This window comes from Impatiens glandulifera, chromosome 2 (assembly GCF_907164915.1).
Source record: "Impatiens glandulifera chromosome 2, dImpGla2.1, whole genome shotgun sequence".
NCBI lineage: Eukaryota > Viridiplantae > Streptophyta > Magnoliopsida > Ericales > Balsaminaceae > Impatiens > Impatiens glandulifera.
In genome coordinates this window covers 7,320,926-7,346,297 of record NC_061863.1, presented here as the reverse complement: position 1 = coordinate 7,346,297, position 25,372 = coordinate 7,320,926, and the positions used below count along the sequence as shown (strand labels likewise).

The 25,372-nt window shown below is 28.2% G+C and overlaps 3 protein-coding genes across 3 annotated transcripts; 2 read left to right on the top strand and 1 right to left on the bottom strand.

Annotated features, from left to right (window-relative positions):
- Positions 1-4,606: 4,606 nt before the first annotated feature.
- Positions 4,607-5,422, bottom strand: LOC124927869 (ethylene-responsive transcription factor 2-like). Its single transcript, XM_047468358.1, has one exon. The coding sequence runs from the start codon at positions 5,420-5,422 to the stop codon at positions 4,778-4,780; it is 645 nt and encodes a 214-aa protein (XP_047324314.1). The 3' UTR covers positions 4,607-4,777.
- Positions 5,423-20,721: 15,299 nt separating this feature from the next.
- LOC124924260 (ethylene-responsive transcription factor ERF104-like) lies at positions 20,722-21,369 on the top strand. Its single transcript, XM_047464319.1, has one exon. The coding sequence runs from the start codon at positions 20,722-20,724 to the stop codon at positions 21,367-21,369; it is 648 nt and encodes a 215-aa protein (XP_047320275.1).
- A 3,297-nt stretch (positions 21,370-24,666) lies between these two features.
- LOC124924259 (ethylene-responsive transcription factor ERF105-like) lies at positions 24,667-25,122 on the top strand. The gene has a single exon (XM_047464318.1). The coding sequence runs from the start codon at positions 24,667-24,669 to the stop codon at positions 25,120-25,122; it is 456 nt and encodes a 151-aa protein (XP_047320274.1).
- Positions 25,123-25,372: the final 250 nt, after the last annotated feature.

Below are 25,372 nucleotides of genomic sequence, written 5' to 3'. Positions count from 1 at the left end.
TACAAAAATATATATAATTAAAAAATATTCATACTCTACCTAATTTGAAAATTGAAATCTAGCTAATTAATCATCTCTATATATAATTCTATTGTTAAAAATAAAATATTGATTCTAACTAATTGAAAGATAGTGGGTATATTTGAAATACCTGAAATTGTAACAATATTGGACCTCTTTAAAACATTGAAACTAAATTTGAATTTGTTAATATATATCTAATTAAAATTTAAATAATAATTTAGCAGTACTTCTTCCTTCTTGTGAAACTAATTAAACTTTCAAATTAATAACAGATTGAAATACGTACACAAATAAAGATCAAACAAGGGCCAAGATTATATTTATTAATTAATTAATAACCATAGGCATAGCATAGGGATGGATGGGTAAGGTATTCTATTATTGTTCTTCTAATTAAGGAATTAATTATTGCATGTCATTCAGGAGCAGCATCAGTGTCAAAACTCTAATGATCATCAAATGATAATTATCTGGATCACATTTTGGTAAAACCTAACCATCTAATATATATATATATATATATATGAATATATATTGAGCTGAGTTTTCATAATTTTATGTCATTTGTATTGGGTGCTAAATTTAATTTTCTCTTAGGATTGCTGGACAAAGAATTAATGAATTGGAAAACATCTATTCAGTGATCTTAAACTGAGCTTAGAAGATATAAATAATGATCCTTCAGATTACCAGTTTGCTTCCTAATTAAGATTTTCTCTGTGCTGGAGCTGACTTAAAGGGTGAATTATAAATTTATAATCCTGTTTTATCATTTGTATTAGAATTACATTAACATGATTAATTGGAGGATCATACGTACATATATAGTTAATTACCATTTTTTTAGGAGACGAAGACAATGAGTATTTCCGAGGTTCGGATTTTTGTGAGTTCTTTGCGTTTACTGTTTTCATATCTCGAGGTGATTCGTAGTCCTTCTATAGCTGTTATTGAAGGTGCAACATTGGGTGGAGGATTATGATTGGAATTGGCTCTTTCATGTGATCTTAGGATCTGGTCCGATAAATAATTCTGTTTTTCACACTCGTTTGAAGGCGTTAGAAATTGCTCAAGAGATCATTTAGAAGGTACTAATTAAAGAGGTCGTGATAACTTTCTCAAGGTCTTAAATCTTGGTTAAAAGATAATCAAACATTTGATCTTCCATTATTGGTGTAGCTAGCTAGTTAGTTTGTCATCCTTTACTCGTCTTCTAACATTCTATAACCCATCAACCGCAACTCACATTTCTCTATCTTTTTAAGTACAATAATTTATTTGTTTGGATACGCTAATACCAAATATTATTTAGTTTTGTATCGAAAATTTTGATACACTTGAAACAATTTAAAAGGAGGAGGCCATCAAGTTCATTAGTTAGGTCGACAAAATATTTAACAAGACCCATTTTTTTATTTATTAAGTGATTGTATTGAACAAACTTTTGTATTTGATAGAATTAAAGAATATCGAAAATATATATAATTGGTTATGTCATAGATGTCCAGTTTAAAATAACTATTTAAAATAACTATTGTGACGATATAGTAAGAATGCGCAAAAGTTCAAGATAAAAATTAGAATTACGAAGAAAAACTAATGAAATTTTTGAGATGTTTTTGAAGATTAAGTTGTCACCATTAACAATTTAAGTATCAATTCAAATAAATTAGTTTATTGTTGTTATCTTAAAAATTTGTCTTAATTATATTTCATAAACTATTTTATATGTATTTTTTAAATATCATGGTAATTAATAAAAAAAAAGTAATACAATAAAAATTAAAAGGAGAAAAAATACTATATTAAAAAATTAAAATCAAGGGTAAAATTATCAATAAAAATGTTAGAGTTAAAAAAACTTAAAAACCAAATTAAATTTTATTTTATCTAATTCAATCAAAATATTAAACCAATATATAACAAAAAAATATTTTCAGTTTTATTTTTGATATATATTTTTTTTTTGTAGAAGTTATTAGAATTGTTAAAAAAGAAATAAGCTTTAAAAAAAGGTTAAATGAATAATTATTTAAACATGAGTATTGAGTCATAATATGTATATATATATATATATATATATATATATATATATATATATATATATATATATATATATATATATATATATATATATATATAAAAAGAATAATTATTGCTCATTTAGTCACCTCCATGCACCATTTCCACTACTGAAATTGTGACCTTCTTCATTAAGATGTGTAACAGAAATCAGATTGCGCATTAAATTTGGAATGTGTCTCACCTTATTAATCTTCCAAACAGAACCATTTGTAATCTTCAATTTGATGTCCCCCATGCCAACAATATCCAGTGGCTCACCATCTGCGAGATAAATTTTCCCATAATTTCCACCCACATAATTCTCCATTAATTCTTTATGAGCAGTGGTGTGGAAAGACGCTCATGAGTCCAAAACTCATTAATCTATTGGGTTATCAACAAACAGAAATAATGCATCAGTGACAATTTCTGTAACAACGTTGACTACATCATTTTTATCATCATTGTTTCTCTTCGGTGCTTTGCAGTTCCTCTTCAAATGACCTTATTTACCACAATTCCAGCACTCAAATGTCCGTTCAGACTTGGACTGACTCCTCTTGCTCCTCGACACAGACCTGCTCTTACCTCGGTTGAAATTTCTATCATTACCTCTGCCCCTGTTTTCCACATTCAGAGCAGAATCTTTGAACATTTCACCAGAATCAATTTTACGAACCTCTTCAGCAAGAATACGATCTCTAACTTCAACAAACTTTAGTTTAACATTTCAACTAAATTACTAATTGCTGCTCTCATAAGTTCCCAACTATTTGGTAGAGATGTTAACAAAATTAGGGCACTAACTTCATCCCCAAAATCAATTTCAACAGATAACAATTTGATTCACAATTGTATTGAATTCATTCAAATGAGTAGTGATAGAAATATCATCAACCATTCTTAAGTAAAAGAGTCTTTTCATTAAGTGTACCTTGTTGTTAGTAGATGACTTCTCATACATATGAGAAATTATCTGTTAACAACAAGGTACATAGTAAAAGAGTTTTCATCAGACCCATAGTGGTCTTCTCCTTTACTACATTGTGAGCAACCGTCTTGACTAGCGTCAATCGAACAACTCCCAAAACCTGTCTATTAAGGAGTTTCCATTCAGCTTTATCCATTTTCTCTGGTTTCTCACTCAAAAGAAAATGAAACTTCTTTCCATAGAGATAATCTTCAATCTGCATTCTCTAGAAGGCATAATCTGTCCCATCGAAATTTCCAATCTCATGTCCTATGTTGTTCTCACTTGTCATCGTTACAATGCTCAGATCTAGTCTAGCTGCTCTGATACCAGTTGTTAAGATTTGTATCTCCCAAATCCGACCAGCTTGAAACAATCTGTAAAATTGCAAGAAAGAAGAACACAAGAAGACACAAATTTATAGTGGTTCACTCAAATTGAGCTACGTCCACTTCAGTTATCACCAAATTTCACTATAAAGAAGAATAATGAATACAGAGTTTTTGCCTCACACTTTATCTCTATAGAATTATGTCTCTCATATGTAAACCCTTAATAATCACATATTTATAGGGTAAACATTCAGGTAATAAACATAAACCAAAGATAATATCATATTAAACGTATGAATAAACTGGAAAAAAGTGATTAATAAACGGAGAATTATGAATTTAGAATTATAAAAAGTTTTTATTTTATTTTTTTATTAAAAAATAATGGATTAAAGTGAGACTAAGGATTTGATTGGATTCAAATTATTTGAATAAATTTGTTTGGTATAATTTTCTGAAAAATAATTTTATATGGTAATATTTGATGAGAATATTAATAAAAAATAGAATTTTTTAATTTATTTTAAAAATGTAAATAGTTTCTTCGAGTTATGTCTCTCGTCAAAATGAACACTAAAATTGTTTTAAGTAAACAATTGAACAATCAATTTGATTAGATTTTAATGGTAAATATATAAATTACGAAACTCCTTTTTCACATGAGTTAATTAGTATGTTTTAATAGTTGATTATTAAAAAAATATTTAGACAAGAAAAATATAATGAAAATAATGTCGCGAATTCGACGAAAAAAATCATGTCTAAAAAATATAATAATAAAATATTAAAATATAATAATATTCAAGAAAACGACGATGTTATATTCAAAGGACAAGGTAGACAATGAAACAAAACGAAAAGGGAAGAGCACTTGTAAATTCAATTGAATATATGGAAGCTTGCTGGTAGGAATTAGTGAAGGTGTATTACAATTTCTCACGAAAGGGAAATCTGTGTTTCGAACATGTCTATATTCATGTTTATTTGAATATTGTTTTTCAGACCTAACACATTTTTGTCTCAAATATGACTATTTTTTAATTTATTATTATCTTATTTTCGTATAATTTTTTTATTTTTCTCTCCTACACAATTGATAGGCATTAAATTTGTGACATTATTTTAGTTCCCAATTTCATTATCCTATCACATGTCATTACAAAATTTATACCTTGCTATATTATTTAACTTTTTTTTTACCCCATAAAACTCAATCCAAAACTGCAATAATTCCATAAAATTAAGGCATCAATCAAATCTCTCAATTCTAGAAAATTGATTAATTAATAAAAAACACAAATTAATTTCAACAAAAATGCTAGCTAATCCAACATTTCACTTCCTAATTATTCATCTCCTCCACCAACTTATACCACTTCGCCACGTGTCACAAACCCACTCCTCCCCCTACCACGTCACCCATCTTCTTCCTCCTCTTTTGACATCCTCCATTTTCATCACACAAAAACGACGTCGTACTACTAGTAGAAGACGACGAAACAGACCGTTTAGAAGTAACCCGGACCGGTTCAGGCTCACCCGAGTTAATCCTATGAGGGAAATTAAGCAAAGCCTTAGACCCTCTAATCCTAAACGCCGCCATATCATAAGCGACGGCGGCATCTTCGGCGGTTTCATATGTCCCTAACCAAACCCTAGCCCCATTCTTCGCCGGATCTCTAATCTCCGCCGCAAATTTCCCCCACGGCCGTTTTCTAACTCCCCGATAATGTCTTTCCTTAATCGGAACCGCCGCCGTCGCCGGAATCCCATTTCCAGATAACTCAAAACTATCGCCGGAAAACACCGACCCTGAACACTCCGGCGAAGTTTCATTTAACAGAGAAATAAGGAGCATATCATCTGAATCGTTCTCTGAAAGGGGAAATTGATTCCAATTTATGATTTCCATGTTAAAGATATGATCTTTATTAATGTTAGTCGTCGCCGGAGGTTCAAAATCTCCGACCAATTGGCGGTGGATGGAATCAAGAAAAGCAGAGTCGGAAATGAAGGTGCTTTGTTCAAACATTTTTAAATGAGTAGGTAATAGAAATAATGGAATTAGTGAAGGGTTTAAATAGATTTGTGAATTTATTTAAATATTATTTATTATGTTTTTTTATTTAAATTAAATTAAAGGTATATGGGTTTCTTTTCTGGAAAGTTCTTTAATATGCACGTGTAGAAATTAGTAAAATAAAAGTTTTATTATTAAATATAATTTTCTGAATTTCTGACGACTAGAGAGAGAAAGATAAACGCAAGTTGTTTTGAAAAGGGATTAGGAAGTTTGATGGAAGCTAGGAACCTTATCACAATTCCTTATATCTTGTTTGATTGTATAAAAATATTGTTTGATATAAAAGTTTATTTTATTTTTTTGGCCGAATTATCAAATTGAGACTCATTTAAGATTTTCGTCATTTTTTTTATAAATTTTCCAATTTGAGACTTATTATCGAGAAAGTTATAAAAATGAGTTTTTGTCGTAATAATTAAAATTTAGTTACCTTATTATTTACTTAACATTTATAAATAAATAAAAGATTAATATTTTTAATTTAAGTACTGAATTTCAGCGAAACGATAGTTTATTATGGAAATTCATCGATTCGGTTTTTGGGTTATTCAATTTTTCGGTTCGGGTTTTTCGAATTTATATAATTTTAAAGAAATTCAAAAACTGAACCGATTTAAATAAATTCGAATTCGATTTATACGATTTCGATCGGATATTCGGTTCAAACTAAATATTAAACATCACCTACCTATAAAATAAATTTTTTTCTTAAAAGAGTTAACAGCTTATTTGTTTTGTTAGAGAGATTTTATCTATTTAAATTATATAAAAAAGTATAAATTACGCAAATTAAGCGTTGTGACTCACCGTCAATATTTTGCTATTGAACGACGAAAGTAAAATAGTATTGACGATAATATATGACGGTGAAAGGATGTTGACGACGGTAATAATATTATTAGTAATAACTAGATATGTGAAGAATTTAGATAATTTTAAAGTTAGAAATAAGATGAGCTTAAGAAGGTGGATGGTTAGAGAAAAGAAAAATGAATTAAATATTAGGAATCTAATAAAAAATATATGATAATTTAATATACAATATATAATAAATTATATAATATATAATAAATATAAATAATAAAACCAAACTAAAAATTCGTATTTAATTTCAAATCAATTTAGAATTTGATTTGAAAATTGAAAATGTAATTCGAATTTGGTTTATTAGAATTCGATCGGATATTCGTTTTAGACCAAATATTAAACACCAATAGGATTTATTACTGATTATTTAAAATTCGGTAGTTAATTAGTGATATAAATTATTTATTTATTTATTTATAAATAACACGTATATAATAAATTGAAATGGTTATTTTTGTATAACTTTAATAATGAATAGCTTTAAATTATAATATTTAAAATGAAAATTCTAAAATGTCAATTAACCTTATAGTTTAATCTTTCTTTTTGATGAATTTACTAAACTAATTCCACATATTTTTTACTTTAATTTAGAAAAGTTTTAGTGGATGTTTAAAAATATAAAGAAATAAAAAAATGGTATTATCTAATTAAACATGTGAAAAACTGGATTTTGATAAATGATTAAATATTTGTGTGAATTGATCCATTTTGGATGATTTGAAAATTTGTTATTGAAAATTTGTATATTTGAATTTTAGAAGTATACAGAAATATATAATAATTATGTTTTAAAAACATTTTTTTATTTTATTTTAGTAATTTAATTTATTATTTAATAGATATTATTAATAAAATAAGATTCAATGCTCAGAAATTTGAGATTAAATTTAAATAATTAAAATCAAAGTTATTACATTAGCATTTAATAAAATATTTTAAAAACAAATTTTACTAGATAGTTCAATAATCACTTGTGTTTATATTATTTTTGTCATTAATGTTTGAACGACTAAAAAATATATTGAGTTGGATAGTTAATATGTTATTATTTTTATTTTCGTATTTTGTTATCATTTTTATTTTTTATGTCAAATTTATATCGTTATACTTAAACTATGCTTATTATGTTTTAATATTAATGAATTATCTTTCAAATAATTTGAAAAATTACTATAAAAAAACATAATATTTCAAATTCTAATGTTATCTTTAATCATCGTGACTTTCATTATTTTCAAATAATCCAATGAAATTTGGATAGCTACCAATCACATTGTAGCAATGGACATTATTTTTATTATATTAATCCTTTGATTCAACACAATTAAAATATAATAACTTTAAAATAAAATTATTTAAAAATAAGTAGATGATGAGCTAAAATCTATACGGATAAGTGCCGTGCAATTTATATATTAAAACTAAAGTACAACAAACTTGTCTACGTCTCAAATGAGATTCAATTTTATTCTATGACTTTTATTTGAATAATATAACGTTACTTGTTTTTACATAAAATTCTTATTAATTTAAATAATATAACCTATAGAAATTTAAGAAAAAATGATTGACTAATTAGAAATTGGTCTCGTGTGTGACTTTTCATCTTATTGATTCAGGTCCCACGTGACCAAATGAATCATATATTGTCTCTATCCCATACTATTTGTGATATGTGACATATTAAATATTAGCCCATGCCTCCATTTATTTTATATTTTATTTATCGAAATTCGTAAATTATTAAATTATTACCATATTTTCTTATTTATCCTCAAACTTTATTTGTTTGTTTGGATCTCTTAAGTTTTATAATGCTTTTAAATAAGTATATTTTAAGGAATTTAATTATTTGAGTAGATAATTGGATAGACGATATGAGACATATGCATGTGACGTATTTTTTACAATTTTTTTTAAACATCTTAAAGATCATTTGAAAACATTATTTGGATAAATTTTCTTATGTAAACGAGAATTCTTGTAAATAATTTAAACATAATTTTGTTTGAATATAAAATATTATAAACATTTCGGTTGGTGCATCGATTATCTCTTGGACGATCTTCGGATGGATAATATGTCCACTAAAGAGTTATTATTTGATGTCATTTGTTTTTTATTCATGTTATATATATTTTTAGGTTTTTTCTTGGCTGTATTATTTGTGTTGGTATATATATATATTTTTTTTCAATTTTTTTATGTTTGTTTAAATGACTTTTTTTTGAATTGAATAAAAGAAATAAAAATAAAAATTATAAATATTTTATGGTCAATTTATAAATTCGGTCAAAATTAATCTAGATATAAATAGTGTTTTCAATTAGAGCCTCTTGGAGAATAACATTAGGGTTTAGTTTGATTATTTAAAAATAATGATTAATTGTGATTATTAGGATATGTAAATTGTTTTTGTTGTGCGGAATGCAAGAAAGTGATGAACAATGAAGTGTGAAAAAACAGATGAAGAGAGATTTTTTATTGTCAAAAGATGAAGATAAAAAGATTACAGCAAATGAAAAAGAATTACATCTATCTAAATTCAGAAATAAAGAAAGCGTAAAACACCTAACTTAATAAGCATAACTGTAGAATAAATGTGATGTAACTGAAATTATTAATTTTTATACTAAAGCCAAAATGTTACAAATCTCCACCTTACCTTAGTATCATCCAACAAAAAAAGCCTTATCAGGCTACTTCCAACTGTCAACATTTAGCAAATCCAAACAATGAGTGAATTTGCTAAGTGGGACTGGCTTCGTGAACATGTCAGGATTATGATGTGTGCTAATCTTCTTCAACTTGATTCTCCTCTCAGTATGAAGAAAATAATAGCGAACATCAATATGTTTGGTTTTATCATGATGCACTTGATCTTTCGCCAAACAAATAGCACTTAAGCTATCACAAAAAAAAATTGTCTAATCATGATGGATGCCAAGGTCACTAATTAATCATTTCAACCATATACCCACATTGGCTGTTTCAGTTAGCGCCATATACTCAGCCTCGATAGTGGACAACGTCACAGTTGATTGTAATGTTGCCTTCCAACTAACCACAAAGTCACAAAGGGTATAAACATAACCAGTCATTGATCTTATACCCTCAATATCAGATAACAAACTATTAAGACAGCATCGCTCTAGTACTTTCTAGCCAATCCCGCATTAGAGAGCATTCTTCTAACTCTCTCTAACAGTGTTTGATTCACCCTTTTTTCTACACCATTCTACTATGTTGTACCTCGGATAGTGTGATGTCTTGCAATCCCCATATCCCTGCAGAACTCATTAATATGAGATGAACAGAATTTAAGTCTATTATCTGTTTGCAGCCTCTTAACCTTCTTTCCAGTTTGATTCTCCACCAGTGCCTTCCAATGTTTGAAGGTCTTAAATACCTCGCTCTTATGTCTCAGAAGATACAACCAGGTCATCCTTGAGCAATCATCTATGAATGTTACAAAATAGTTATAACCTCCTATACCTTCAACTTGAGTAGAACCCCAGCAATCAGAGTGGATATAATTCAGTGTGCCCTTAGTTTTGTGAACTCCCCTACTAAACTTATTGCGATGCTTTTTCCCGAAAATACAGTGTTCACACAACTCAAGGTTGATAACCTTGTGGCCAGATAGAAGATCCCGTTTGGACAGAATTTGCATCCCCCCTCCCCCATATGTCCAAGTCGCATATGCCACAACTTGGTTACATCAGGGTGCCGATTCAAAGATTTGGATGCGACCACAGTGGAACCTGTTAGCGACTTACCTTGTAGTATATACAAGGTATTCTGTTTGATACCTTTCAGTATTATTTTTGAACCTTTACTGATGCACAATGTTCCTTCTTCACTTCTAAACTTGAAACCTTTAGCATCTAAAATGCCTAAAGATATTAAGTTCTTCTTCAGTTGAGGAACATGTCGAACGCTAGTTAGGGTCCGTATCTTACCATCATCAGTTAGAATCTTAATAGTCCCAATACCCACCGTTCTACATATGACATCATTTCCTATGACAACGTTTCCACCATCATAATCTTCATAGGTATCAAACCATTCTTTATTCTGACTCATATGATATGAACACCCTGAATCCAACACCCACGTATCAATAGGGTGTAGAGAAGCGTTAGCTACAAGGGTAATGTCCTCCTCCGAGTCGGTGTCTCTGTCATTATGTGCTATCGTAGCCGTAGAATATTTGCCCATTTTCTTAGGACAATTATTCTTCCAATGACCAGATTCTTTACAGTAATTGTAGATATCTTTAGCACTAGGGTCCTTAGCTTTTTATTTTTGATCCTTCTTCTTTCCAGGCCCTTTGTAGTTGACTGTGTTGGCAATCAACCCAGATGTTTGACTGTCTACAATTTCACCGCTCGTCTTATGGCGCAGTTCTCTAGTTTGAAGTGTTGATCGAACTTCCTTTAGAGTTACGGAGTCTTTACCCACAACGAACGATTGAACAAAAATTTCAAACGAGTTGAGTAAAGATACCAACAGAATTAATGCAGCATCTTCATCTTCGATCTTAACATCTATATTTCTCAATTCAAGTAATATAGTGTTTATCTTATCAAGATGTTCACGAAGAGACTTACCTTCAAGCATACGAAGACTGAACAGACGTTGCTTCAATAACAACTTGTTAGTTAGTGACTTTGTCATGTACAAAGCCTCTAACTTCGACCACAGATCGATTGCGATATCTTCATCTGATACCTCAGTAATCACTTCAACAGCCAGACAGAGTAAAATCATTGAGTGTGCCTTCTCTTCCAAGACCTCAAGCTCAGTAGTGATTTTACCAGAGGTAGACTCCTTTGTAGGACCTACAACTATATTCGTCTTTTCCTTTGACAATGGTGCCCAGACGCCTTGTTGTTTAAGCAAGGCTCGCATTTTGATATGCCATAGACCAAAACTGTTTCGCCCTGTGAATTTTTCGATTTTCAGATTCATTGAAGACATTCTCTCGCCAGAAAACAAATAGTGATAATCTGATCGGATCTAACCCGCTCTAATACCAATTGTTGTGCGGAATACAAGAAAGTGATGAACAATGAAGTGTGGAAAAAACAGATGAAGAGAGATTTCTTATTGTTAAAAGATGAAGATAAAAAGATTACAGCAAATGAAAAAGAATTACAGCTATCTAAATTCAGAAAGAAATAAAACATAAAACACATAACTAATTAATAAACATAACTGTAGAATAAATTTGATGTAACTGAAATTATTTTTGTTTTGGGAAACGGTTAAAACCATTTCATTAAAATCCCAAAAGTAAAGCTAGACAAGTCATAGCTAGGATTATAAGATGACAATCAAACGACCATAAAGAACCTGATTAATAGCAATCAAACATACAAGAAATAGAGATTACAAACAAAGATTACAAACTATATAAAATCCTAATTATTCCAATCATGATTTTTATTTTCATACCAACCTGATGTTTCAACATATTGTCTTTCTCTTCCCCTTGTCATTCCTCTTCCCCTTCCCCTTCCCCTTCCCTTTCTCTTGTAATGAACGGGGGATGAACTGAAGAGGTTGATGAATACTGCATATTCTCATTTTGATATCTTTTTTTATATGAACTTGTTCTTATTTGATAAAAAGAATTATTCTTCAGAATTTCTGAGCTCTTTCTGCTCTTCGTTGTAACTGAAATTATTAATTTCTATGCTAAAGACAATAAAAAAAAACTTAAATGATATGGTATATATAATGATATAAATTAAGTGACGTGCTCAAATCAATCAAAACCAAGGACCTAGTAAGTTAGACTTCAAAAGTTAGATATCAATGAAGAATTGAAGATTATCCATCGTTTTTAATTTTGAATACTTTTTAACGTTTTACATTAATATATTGATGAATAATAGTTTAATGTTAAAATTAAAAAAAAAATAGTTTAGTTAGTTATCTGTTTTATAAATTTATCGATTATATGTGAAAGATTCAATATTTCAATTCTTGAAAAAAGAAATATTTGTAAACATTTTTTTAATGCGACTTTATGAAAGAAATGACTCTATACAATGCATGAGTGATATCACCGTGACCATATAATTGAATTTGGATTGTTGGAATTATCTATGTTAGTTTGTTCTCCTCCACCTTTATTCAAATTAACGACTTTGATCGAAAATGATTTAAAAGAAATTTTAATGATATTTACTTATAATTTTTTTTTTAATAACACGAGTTTGATTATAACTAAAAATACATTAAATTAAATTGAAGTGAAATCTTAGGATTGTGAGGTCTTATTAATTATATATATATATATATATAATAAAATAATATAGGATTAACTAAAATTATAGCTTCCCAATTTATTTTGTTGTGTATAAGCCTAAACCCTAAACCCTAAACCTGAACAAGCTAAGGGGTAAGCAAAAACTGAAAAAATTGAATTCAACCAATGAAAAATCGACCGAATAAATTATAAACTGAGTTCTGGCCGGTTCATAATTTCTTGTATCGACACTAGCTTCTTCACATAAGTTTTTTTTCCAGGATTGGAATCATGTCCCACATATTTATTATTTTGTATATTTGATGTTTTTTCTTTCTTAAACTCAAAATTATTTAATTAACATTCTAATTTATAACCGACCAAATCGAACCGACCTTTAACCGTCAACGGTCGAATGAAGATTTTGAAAAACCGACACCAATAGTTAGAATGAATTTTTCGATGAAAAAAAAAACTACCTGTCCGAATCACTTATCCCTACTTTTGACTAGCTAAAAGAACCAAAGTAAGCTTCTAAACAAAAATAATGTAATTATCATATTATCTATATATATATAATGATGCTTAATTTTTAAAGTGTCCGGATTGCCGGGTCGAGAGCTGTGGTTAATTTGGATATTTGGGTCGGATTGTGGGTTGACCCGTTTTAAAATTTAAAACGGTTAAAAATAAAATTAAAAATGCTAGAGGTATGTTTCGAACTTGCAACCTAACAAAACAAGTACAACTCTTTAACCAACTAGGCTATAAAGACTTTATATTTTAAATTCAACACCAAATTTGATAAACGCGGGACGTTTTAATATTAATATAAGTTCAACTTTTTAACTAACTAATCTATATATATATATATATAATGATGTTGAGTAAATGAATACTTGTGTCAGATTGTGGGTTGACTCACCCATAAACTTAAAACGGTTAAAAATAAAATAAAAAATGTTATCCGTAATTTTTTTTCATGGTTTTTATATTATACTCGTGCAAATGCACGGGCTAAATGCTAGTTAATATAATTGTGTTAATTACCAACACCCATTGTATAACCTTTGTGAATTATTAAATGAGGAGGGATATTTGAAAGAAATTTGGAAGAGGGAAGGAAAGGGAAGAGATAAAAGTTAAGAAGAAATAGAATAAAGAAAAAATTTATTATTTTTTAAACGAATTAAATTTTCATTCCCTTATAAATTCTCTCAATCATATCTCTTATTAAATTAACTTGGTGAGAGAAAAATGGTTATTTTCCTCTTAATTTTATAATTGGCTATCATAAAATTATTTTGTTGGTTATGTACTTAAGTATTGATGAACTACATTAATACAGCTAATAAACTGTTCTTATCTTAAGCCCAAACATGCCTAACTATTAATAAATTGTTCTTATCTTAAGCCCAAACAAGCCCAAAATGTAATGACAACTATACTTTTTGCTCATACTCTAATCATTACTCTAAGAAGTTTGGCCCATTTCAATTTAGGGGATGAAATCTAAGAATTAATTCATTAATTAATATCATAATAATAAACTAGACTTAACTTTTTTTTTAAATATAGTTATGCCTATTTTTGTTGAATTTCATCTATAAAACAATAATTAGTTTGAGAGACTTCAAGATTTACATAGAGTAGTATCTATACAAATGAATATGTTTGGGACTACAAAAATATATTCATTTAACCAGATAATTTATTTATCAATTAATGAATATAATCTTTATTTATCGACAAATGAACAATAATTTATTTAAATGATATTTTTAATTATTTTTTGTAATTATATATATGTTAAGTTCAAATGTATTTGAAACTCACTGTAGTTATAATTTTTATGCAAATTTTAATTATTAGTTCTACAATATATTAATGTATTAAGAATATTGTACTAGGTAAATGCATGATAGTAAGAGTTAAAATGTCTTCTCAATACCTTATACTTTATATTATATAAATAAAATTTTATTATTTAAAATATAGTAATTATTCATTTATATTTACATAAGGTCTATAAATACTTTATTTATATTTATTCGTTAATACATTAAGTGAGGTTATTCGTAAAGTTTGAATCAAGTTAAGACTGAAAAAAGTTATTCTTTATGATGTTATTCATTTATCCAACCTTCGGTTCTACTGTATTTCAATACATTATTCAAAAAAAATGTAACCATATTTATATGTTCAAGTGAACTATATTATACATTTTATTAAATTTTAATATAACCTAATAGTCAGTTTAGCCGTTCAAGTGTATCTAAACCGACAAACTGAACCACTGAATTTGGTTCAACGATTTTAAAAACCGTGAGTTATTCAATTTAGTTGGTTAGGTTTATACCACCTCGGTTCATTTTTTGCGGTTAGATCGATTTTCATTGCACCATTACACTTACCTGATATCCTTAAAAAAAAAAAAGTTTTAATTTCTGATTCACTCTCCAAAATTCAATGATATAGTCTGAAATCCAATTTAAACCGAGTAAAAGAGGTTGAAACATTCCAAATTTAAATCTAACCTTTTTATTAGCACTTCACACTTTCCTTTTATTGGCTTTAACGTCATTTTCATATTATTAATTATTATATCTCTCTTTACATTCATTCCTTCTTTATTTAATACAGACCCATGATATTCCTGATTTGAACTATTCTATATTATATAGAATAATGATAATAAATTAATTTGATTATTATAAATATTAGCTATATATGTCTCACTCTTATTAGTGGACTCAGGGAGATGATGATGCAACTTAAAGAGCAAGAAGAGAAAGGAATGGTTGAGTATAAACATACAAGCGGTTCGAGCGGTTCGATTGATCGATTTAATTACTAAAAAATGTACCACCAAATCGTTGGTCGGTTTGCTTAAATCATAAAATTTCAGTTTCGGTTATAGATCAGTACGGTTTATTCGGTTCACTACAGTAAAATAAGGGATTTGTGACGAAAATTTCTTGACGTTTAAAGTCCATCAAAATTTTCTAACGATTTTACATACATAATTTGTGATAAAATTAGAAAATGTAGATTGTTTTTATAGACAGGAAATAATGACACAAAATTCACAGGAATTTTCGACTGCATTTTTTATATATTTTCTGACGAACGTGGATTTATATAGAAATTATTATTAATGATATATTATCAACCATAAAAAAAAATCCGTCAAAAACCTCTTCCAACCAGACAACCAATCTAAGTAATTCTTATTCGAAAAACATATAGAAGAGGTTAACAAATAAGTTATTCGAAAAACAGATTGCTTATGAATTCCTGAACTTTATAAGCTCTGATCATGTTCTAAATCATGGCATGGGCACTTATCAACTCCTTTATCAATTTCTTCGATATTAGGTCTCAAAACAAATATTTCTTGGATACTATTTAGCATAATAATATTACACAATTTGAGTTAGTTCCATGAAAGGAGCAAAGTATCCCATCTAGTTTGGTGGATTACTGTTTTCCATATTTAATTTTTCTTTTCTAGTTATCTTTGCATAACTCACTATAAATCCTTCTGGCATGTAAATGAACATAACAAAATATTTGTATTCTTTTAGGTGATCAATATGTGATTGCATGATTGCATTCTATTCATCTAGATATATTCACTTAAAAAAGCCCGGGCATATGCTGCTTTAAGGAGGTTTGCTTTTTCCCACCTTTTATTTTTTCCTAGACCAATATTATGTGTCAAAATGGTTATAGAACATGTTTTGTTTTAGACATTTTCTTGTGAATGAATTGGAAACACAACATCTTCATCATGATCGAAGAATGTGTATGAGGTTTGTAGCCAAAATATCTAAAGTTAATTCCCTTTTTCCATATGAGGAATCATTTTCGAAAGTTTAAGGAATCATATTATAGAATTATACTCGTTAATTTTGACTTACTAAACTTGTCTAAACAATCAGATACTTATATAAATGATTTCATGAAGATTTATTTTCGAGAAAAATTTAACCATTTCAATTTTTTAATTAACAAATGCTTCCATTTATTTTGATAGTTGAACTTTTTAGAATATTCCCTCTTTCAAATGTCTAAAAATGAAGCTTCTTGAAAAGTATGGAATTCCTGTCCCAACTTTGGTACAGTGTATATATATATATATATATGCAAGATGTTGTGGATTTCATGCCTGTTAAACACTAGAGATTCCTGTATTTTTCTTCTGAAGACCATATATGTGAACAATTTGCCGTAATTTCGTTATCTCTCTAAATCTGAAGATATGTTTTAGACAATGAACCATAGATCTATCAACAAATCTAAAGATCTACTCGTTTTGTGGTTCAATTGAGTTTCATCATTGTCTAATGAAATTGGATCTATTGGAAAGAACTAGATAATTAAAAGAAAATTATATTTGTAATATAAGAAATAATTATAAAAATAATTTTTTAAAGAATTATATTATTTTTTGACGAATTTTTCTATGGAATTAACTAGAACTTTCCGACGACGGATATTCCTACGGAATTACCTAGAACTTTTCGACGGATATTTATACGGAATTATCACAAAGTTTTTGACGACTATTCTTACGGAAAATTTCAAAAACCGTCACAAATTTTTTTGACGAATTATTTACCAACGTTTATTATAAAAATGAAAAAAATGTCACTAATTATAAATTCGTCAGAAATTATGTAGGAAATAGACGTCACAAATGACTCATTCTCTTGTAGTGGTTGGTGGTTTTAAAATATATTTTAACAAATTAAGAAAATTATAGTAGATAAGAAATCACTCAAATAACTATGTACGAAACCGAAATCGTGAATCATTCATTCAAACTATAAACAAATTCAACCTTTCATATTTAAAATTGTTAGAATATAAAATAATATATATTTTAAGATATTATCACAATATTAATTGTAATAATATCATTAGAATATAAAATAATATATCTATAAGATATTATCACAATATGATAAATTGTAATAATATCATTATTATTTTGTATTATTATATTAGTTTTCTTATAAGCTAATTTAATGTCTACATAACATATGTAATTCGATATAACAATTTAATACAATCTTTTCTCTTTATTTATTATATGTTCTCTTTATTTCTTATATGGTATCAAAGTCAAAATTTTGTTCTTGAGTTACAAAATCTAGTCTTCCGTTGTCTCCATCAATGATTTTTTAGTCATTAATGAAGGGTTCCAAAAATGTTTTATTAATTGTTATTGTATTTTTAATAATATTTTATTTCCTTAAAATAATCTTATTCATGTTATTATTTTATTTGGCGATCATTTTCTCGGAATTTTGATTTTAGTTGTTGCTTCAGCCAAGCATTTTATGGCCATGGGATAGGACATCTTCGCTGGTTTTATTTTATGTAACACACGGACATCTCCAGATGGATCTCGAGACTCACGAGTAACTTCGGAATTCATTTAGTTGTTGTTTCAGCCAAGTAATTTATGTCCATGAGATTTGACCTCTTCGCTGGTTTTATTTTATACAACACACGGACATTTCCGTAATTAGATGGATTTTGAGAGTTTCTGAAGCTTGACGAATACATCATCAACATTTCAACATCTCACTTGTCTTTAACCTCAAGTTATTCAAGCATTTTCAATCTTGAATTTGAGTAGGGATATTTGAATATAAATATTTATGTAAGATATTATCACAATATTATAAATTATAATAATATTATTATTATATTAATTTTCTTATAAGTTAAATTTAAGATCTATTACATAATTTATGTAATTTAATATATATAATTCAATAAAACTTCAATCTTCTCTTTATTTTTGACAAAAATATACCTTACCTTTGAAGAGCTTACTGTCCGCCGCATGTACTTGCCGAACCAATTACCGAACATTAATATTAGATCGGAACTGTCGAATCTTTATGAAATTTGTTGAATGGGATAATTAAATCAATAAAAGTGCATAACACCGAATCATATTTATCATTAACTTCATTCTAATGACACGATGTACAAAAGAAGAAGGTGAAGTCGAAAGATTTCTATATCAAATAAATAAAATAAATGGAGACGAAAAGTCTTTCCTAATTGTGAATGCAGTAATGATTCTCTCTCCTCATCTGGACAAAAATTTATTATAAACCCAATAATATAACATTCGGTGGTGGTTCTATTTAGCAAATAAGGAACTGAGTAAAGCTTCAATTCAAGCAATTTTAGACTTTCGTTTTTTGTTTGATCGGTTTAGTTCGTTTGCGGTTTAGTTTTTGATGGTTCGTTCCGGTTTTAGGCGGTTCGTTCCGGTTTATGTGCCTAGTTGAGAGACGGTGAAGAGTTAGGGGGCGCTTGGTTCAAATAAGAAAATCGGAATAGGAATGAGATTGATAGATGTGTGGAATGAGAATAAGTATGATTGATAGAAGTGTAGTATTTGGTTATGAGTATTAATCATTCTCAATACCATTTTGATATTGTTAGGATATTTTTATTCGGATATTTTCATTCCATTGATAATAGATAATGTTTAGATTTATTGGGAGAAATTATTAATATTATTTTGTAATTGAATTAGATGAATATTTTTATTTTTATTATTATATTTTATTTAATTAAAAATATAAAATATTATTATTTTTATATTATAAAATATAAATATTTAATATTTTATTATATTAATTATATATAATATTATAATTATAATTATGAGAGAGAACATGAGAGAGTGAACATCATGGAAGAGAAAATGCATTACAAGGGAATGGGATTCATTTCTCCCAATTTAAAGAGGAATTGATGATTCCTTAGTATTAGTATCCGGGAATCAAATCAATGTTATGGAATGAAACCCATCAACCAAACACTTCATTTTATTCTCTTTCCCATTCCTGAGTACAAAAACCAAACATCCTCTTAGTATTAATTATTTTATTTTGAAATAGTTAATATATTATTAAAAAAATATATAAAAAAATATTTTATTATTATAAATTAATTTTTAAATATAACTATATAAACATGTATTTGAGAAGGAAAAAATTAGTCACAACAAAAAAAAAAAAATGTAATTTTCAAAAGATTATCGCGTAAACTACTCTTAAACTACGGTTACACCTACTTACATTCCATCTAACCTACTTACATTCCATCGGGTTCAATATCATGTTATTGGAAGAAATCTCTATAGTGTTGTTATGTATCATATATGACTAACAGAGTCCATAAGCTAAAGATTGAAATACACAAACACATTATTTCCACAAAATTAGAAACTGATCAAAGTCTCCTCCGCCGCAACCGATCTCGATCGAGATCCCGAAAGTTCTTTCGCAAAGAATAAATCCTCAAAGCTACAACTCATTAAAAGGAGATTGAACTTTTTTAGTAAAATTAAGTCAATAAAATAAATGTTGTAATTAACATTAAGAAAAAAAAGAGTACTACCAAATTAATTTATTGTGCTCTAATACACATTGGGGTGAAGGAACCTGACCCCGATGATCAATCAATAATGCAATGTATCATTATCAAAAACATTATAATCATCACACAAAAATCATTCTTATCCTTCCATGATCCCCAATAAAATAATATTACTTAGTAGACATTAATAGTTTTTAATTAAGAAGAAAATCAACAATAAACAAATCCTTTGAATTGTTTGAAAACATGTTTAAGACAATTCCCATCTTCTATCGTATGCAATATCTCATCCTAACGCATAGTTCAAGAAAGACCCAGTCATCAATTATACCCTAATCCATATTAGGGCTTTAAAATAATCTTAATCGTTTATTAACTTCATGATGACACATATATACATATTCATGAAGATCTAACGGTTCAAATCTTCTAATTATTTGAATCTCTTTTGCTTACCAACCCTATTTATAGCTACCTTACTTCTACCATTTCCATATCACATTTTTTTTCTTCCAAATTGTTCATATTTGGTTTGATTATGGTTATTAATTATTCTCTACTACTTATTCACTACTCGTTTCGATCAACTTGTTAACACATAGTTTATTTAATGTGTTTGATACTTGAATAATTAAGCGTATTCGTCTAAATTACTGTAACAACTTATTTACAGTTTATTTATTTGACGACAATTGAAGAAGCCATGCGAATAGAACATATCAGACAACATCTTCTTGGAGAACAGTCTCCACCTAGCCTTTTCAATTTTGACTTTGAATATGGGAAAGAACATGAAATAAACCTCATGTGGCCAACATCAACAACAACATCGATTGGAGATTCGCCTACCATTAGTTGGCTTGACTTTGGTTCTTCGCAATCCGTGGCTGCTGATGTTTCTATCGAAACAAGTTCAAAACGGAAGGATCAACGACGTTATAGAGGTGTTAGGCGAAGACCGTGGGGGAAATTTGCAGCGGAAATTAGAGATCCGAATCGTCGTGGATGTAGAATATGGCTTGGAACATTCGATGCAAATATTGAAGCGGCTAAGGCGTATGACCGAGCTGCTTTCGCAATGAGAGGGAGTAAAGCGATTCTCAATTTCCCTCTCGAGGCAATTGAATGGCGTAGTGGGTCGAATCCAACTCTTGTTGTCGATGGATCGAAGAGACATATAGAAAAAGAAGCGAAAGAAACAAAACAAAAATGTGTGAAAAATAAAATTAGTTCAATGGAGAATAGTAGTAATATTCCGCCTCCTCCGTTAACGCCGTCAACATGGACTAGGGTTTGTCAAAACGTCGGCGACATATTCAATCTTCCTCCTTTGTCGCCAAACCTCTTTTAGGGTCGAACCTGAGGTTTGGACTACCTTGAGTGTATTTTTTTGTACTATTTTTTTTTTCTTAAGAATCTTTTCTAGCATTGTTTTAATCAAAATTGTAAATATATAATAATTTAACGTTAAAATAAAAAATAAAAAATTTGTCTAGTTGGTTGAGCATTAGGTCTGTGAGCTCTTTGCCCTTAACCTTTGGACATAGTACAACATTATCAATTGGAATTTGAGATTTGGTCTTATTTCAATTGAAATTACGTGATCTGTCTTTGTGTTGAATTGTTATGCTATGATTAATACAGTTAAAATACTTTTTTAAACATGTTTCAATCTTATAATTATAATTTTAACTTAGTTCTAATGTTGATTTTATAAATATTTCTTACTCAATTAATTAAGAAACACCTTTTTCAACCTAAAACATTTTTAATCAATTTCTTTTAGCGCCGCCGATTAGCAAGTAAGGGAATGTATGAAGACTCTTTAATTCCGTGGTAAAATTGAACTCATTTTATTAAAGTTAATAATTGGAGTCTTTAAACCAACGTGAATATAGAAGATGATAATAAGTTTTCTAACACCGAGTTTTTGTGTTTGTCTACACTTTATATATATATATATATATATATATATATATATTTTAAAATTTATGTATATTAAAAATGATAAAAATCGTTTGAGCACAACGACAAAAACATGACATTAAGAGAAAATAAATATAAAAAAAAACAAAAAACTTTACTCAATATGTTATCGAGCTCGTAATTTCTCGAGAAAAACAATTAAATCCCCGACGGACTCTATCGGTTTTCCGGAATGAATCTTAGAAAACATCATAATAATAACATTAAGAATGATACGAATCGAACGAGTACGATTGGTGAAATCTTCGCTCAAAATATTGGTATTACATTCAGCCTGTCCTAAATTAAAAAATCTATTAAGGCTGCAAATGAGTCAAATCGTTTGCGAGCCACTCGCGTTCAAAGCTCAACTTGAGCTTAACTTTGACCGAGTTCAAGTTGAGCTCGAGCCGACTCGTTTAATATTTGAGTACAGCTCAAATTCATATAATATTTGTTCGATGACCTGTCGAGTTTTTTCGAGACTGATAATATATAATATATATATATATATATTTATTTTAATATTAAAACTTAAAATTTAAAACTATTTATTTTTTACTCTCTTTTCAAAGTTCAAATATTTGATGCTCATAATTCACATTATTATATCTTATTGCCCATAAGTGAAAAAATAAAACCTTAATTTCTTAAAACATTAATTATCATATCCTATATTAATATTACTCTTTCTCTTCACAATTTTTATCAAACATTCTCAAAAAATTCTTCATTTTTTTAAATTATCTCTCACTTATACAATCTCTTAATCATTCATATTCATACGGTGTTTCATTATTTCATCATATTATTTATCACTTACACTATTTCTCTCACTCGTTCACAGAACATTGCTTCATTTCTTCATATTAGCTCTCATTTATTTCAGAAGTGTAGTATTATTTTGTATCGCTAATGTTTTTTTGCTTAGATAAACTCTATTTTTTAAAGAAAATTCAGCAACAAAGAAGGAAAAAATTCTTTTATATATCGTGTTTTGGAATTTTGAATAGTTATAATGGTTTCATAGATTTATTTTAAAATATCATGTTTTGAATGGTGAATATGTATGAAAGTTTAATATTTTTATTATGAAAATAAATTTTGATTTGAATTCAAACACGAATTTGAGCTTGAAAATTTAATTTTTATTTAAATTTTCTAGTCGATTCGAGCCGAGTTCGGACTCAAATTTATAAACTCGTTCGAGTTCGAGTCAACTAATAAATACTTAATCGAGTGGAAATCGAGCTCAAACAACTTGAATTCGACTCTACTCAACTCATTAATTAGCAGCCTAAAATATATCACTCTTACACGAAGTTGAAAACAAAAAGGTTTTGTTTTGGAAATATGCTGTGACACCTCCTCAACTTTCATTTTGTAATATTTATATATTATTTTGGAAACTAAACTACATTTTCTTGCTTTTTTTTACTTCTTAAGATTGAGTTTGACCGAGTCATTCAATTTGAGAATAGTAAGCAAGATGCCTTGACTATTTTGGATGATGTCAGCCAAGTTTGACTTAGTGTGAGATACATTATTAGAATTTAATTAATCTCAATAAATCATATTTAAATTATCAATATATTTAAAAAAATAGTATTAGTCATCTCTTTTATTAAATTAAATAAACTATTATTAATTATATATCATGATTATAAATTTTAAAATACGTGAATTTACCATTTGATTGCGTTTTTTTGCAATTCTTTTCTCAACAAAGAAATATATATTATCATTATTTTACATTTTATAACATTCAAAATTAATAAAGACAAACAATATTTTAATTTTGACCCAAATAAGTCAATTCAATATTTTTTTTCCATATCAAGCAAGTCCTTCATGAACATGATCATTTGATGCATGGTCCATTTCCAATTTTACTTTCCTTTCTAGGTCATAACCTATCAATTTTATTTGAATTTTTTAAAATAATCTTTCATCAATAAATATATATTAAACCCCTTCTGGCCTGATCTAATCTAATTTATTTATTTATTTTATAAATTTTAATTATTAATTACAAAATAATATTTTTTTCAAAATAATATTTATTTTTTCTTATAACAATGTGGTACCATTGGTTAAATTTAAAGATGAGCAGAAATTACCCTAATTTGAATTAAATTTAATTGACTTCAAACTAAGGTCAAAATAGGGGGATGTGCCAATTTCATTTGTGAGCATGCATGGTAATTTCCCATATTATTATTATAAATAGTCAAAAGTGAAAAGATCTTTTATTTATTATAATTATATTAAAAGTAAAAAGTGATTTTGAATATTACTACTGAAAAGTGATTACATAACACAATACAATAGTTTTAATATATAAAAATATTACTTAAGAGGCTAAATTAAATCTCGAGTCTGGGTTTATTCATATTAAGAATTAAAATAAGATTCAGTATTAATAAATAATCATAAAATCTCGAAGATGATTGATATTGTGAAGATGAGTGAATAATCTTCTATTATTTAATTTAATACTGTCTCTTTATAATATTCTGGTTAGACTTGAGACTTTTAAATTTCTATTTCCTATACGACCATTTAAAACTGTTTGACAAATAATGCAAACCTCAGACTTTGTCTTCTCAATCTCATCTCATATGTATATAAATACTTGCCAAAGACCTTCTAAATTTTCAAATAATTTTTCCAACACTTTCTCATGGCTCAATCTGAAGAAGTCTCATCAGCTCTTAACCTAATCAGACAACATCTCTTAGGAGAATTCGAGTCAAACCCTAAATTGATCCATAGTAATAGTTATAATTACCCATCTCAAGATCCATTCAATAAGAAACTTAAATGGATAAAGTTTGGGGAAGAGATAAAATCCGATGAGAGTAAACGTTATCGGGGAGTAAGAAGAAGGCCTTGGGGAAAATACGCATCGGAAATTCGAAACCCTAACCAACGTGGTTCTCGAATTTGGCTTGGGACTTTTGAGACCGCAGTTGATGCGGCCAAGGCTTATGATCGAGCTGCTTTTAAGCTACGTGGAAATAAAGCGATTCTTAACTTTCCGTTAGAAGCTGGAAAATTGGGAGATATTGAAATGAGTATGTTCGATAGAGGTGCATCTATTTCAGGGGAGAGCGCAAAGAGGAAATTCGAATGTTAATTTCTTGTTCGGTACATTTTTTTGTAATTGTTTTGATGTTTATATTTTTTTGGTAGATGTACATGATATCATTTTTCAAGTATTATATTATTTTTCTATGTCAATTATTTCATACCATGTTACACATTTTTCCTCTCTCAAAACATTATAATAGGCTATACTAGCTAGCAAGTGGACACTTAAATATGGGGAAAGAATATATGATTTTCTATTTTCAATTAAGGTGCACTATTGGGTAGGTAGTTTGAGT

Coding starts and splice junctions, on each gene's coding strand:
- LOC124927869 (XM_047468358.1), bottom strand. CDS start 5,422: ATGTTTGAACAAAGCACCTTCATTTCCGACTCTGCTTTTCTTGATTCC.
- LOC124924260 (XM_047464319.1), top strand. CDS start 20,722: ATGCGAATAGAACATATCAGACAACATCTTCTTGGAGAACAGTCTCCA.
- LOC124924259 (XM_047464318.1), top strand. CDS start 24,667: ATGGCTCAATCTGAAGAAGTCTCATCAGCTCTTAACCTAATCAGACAA.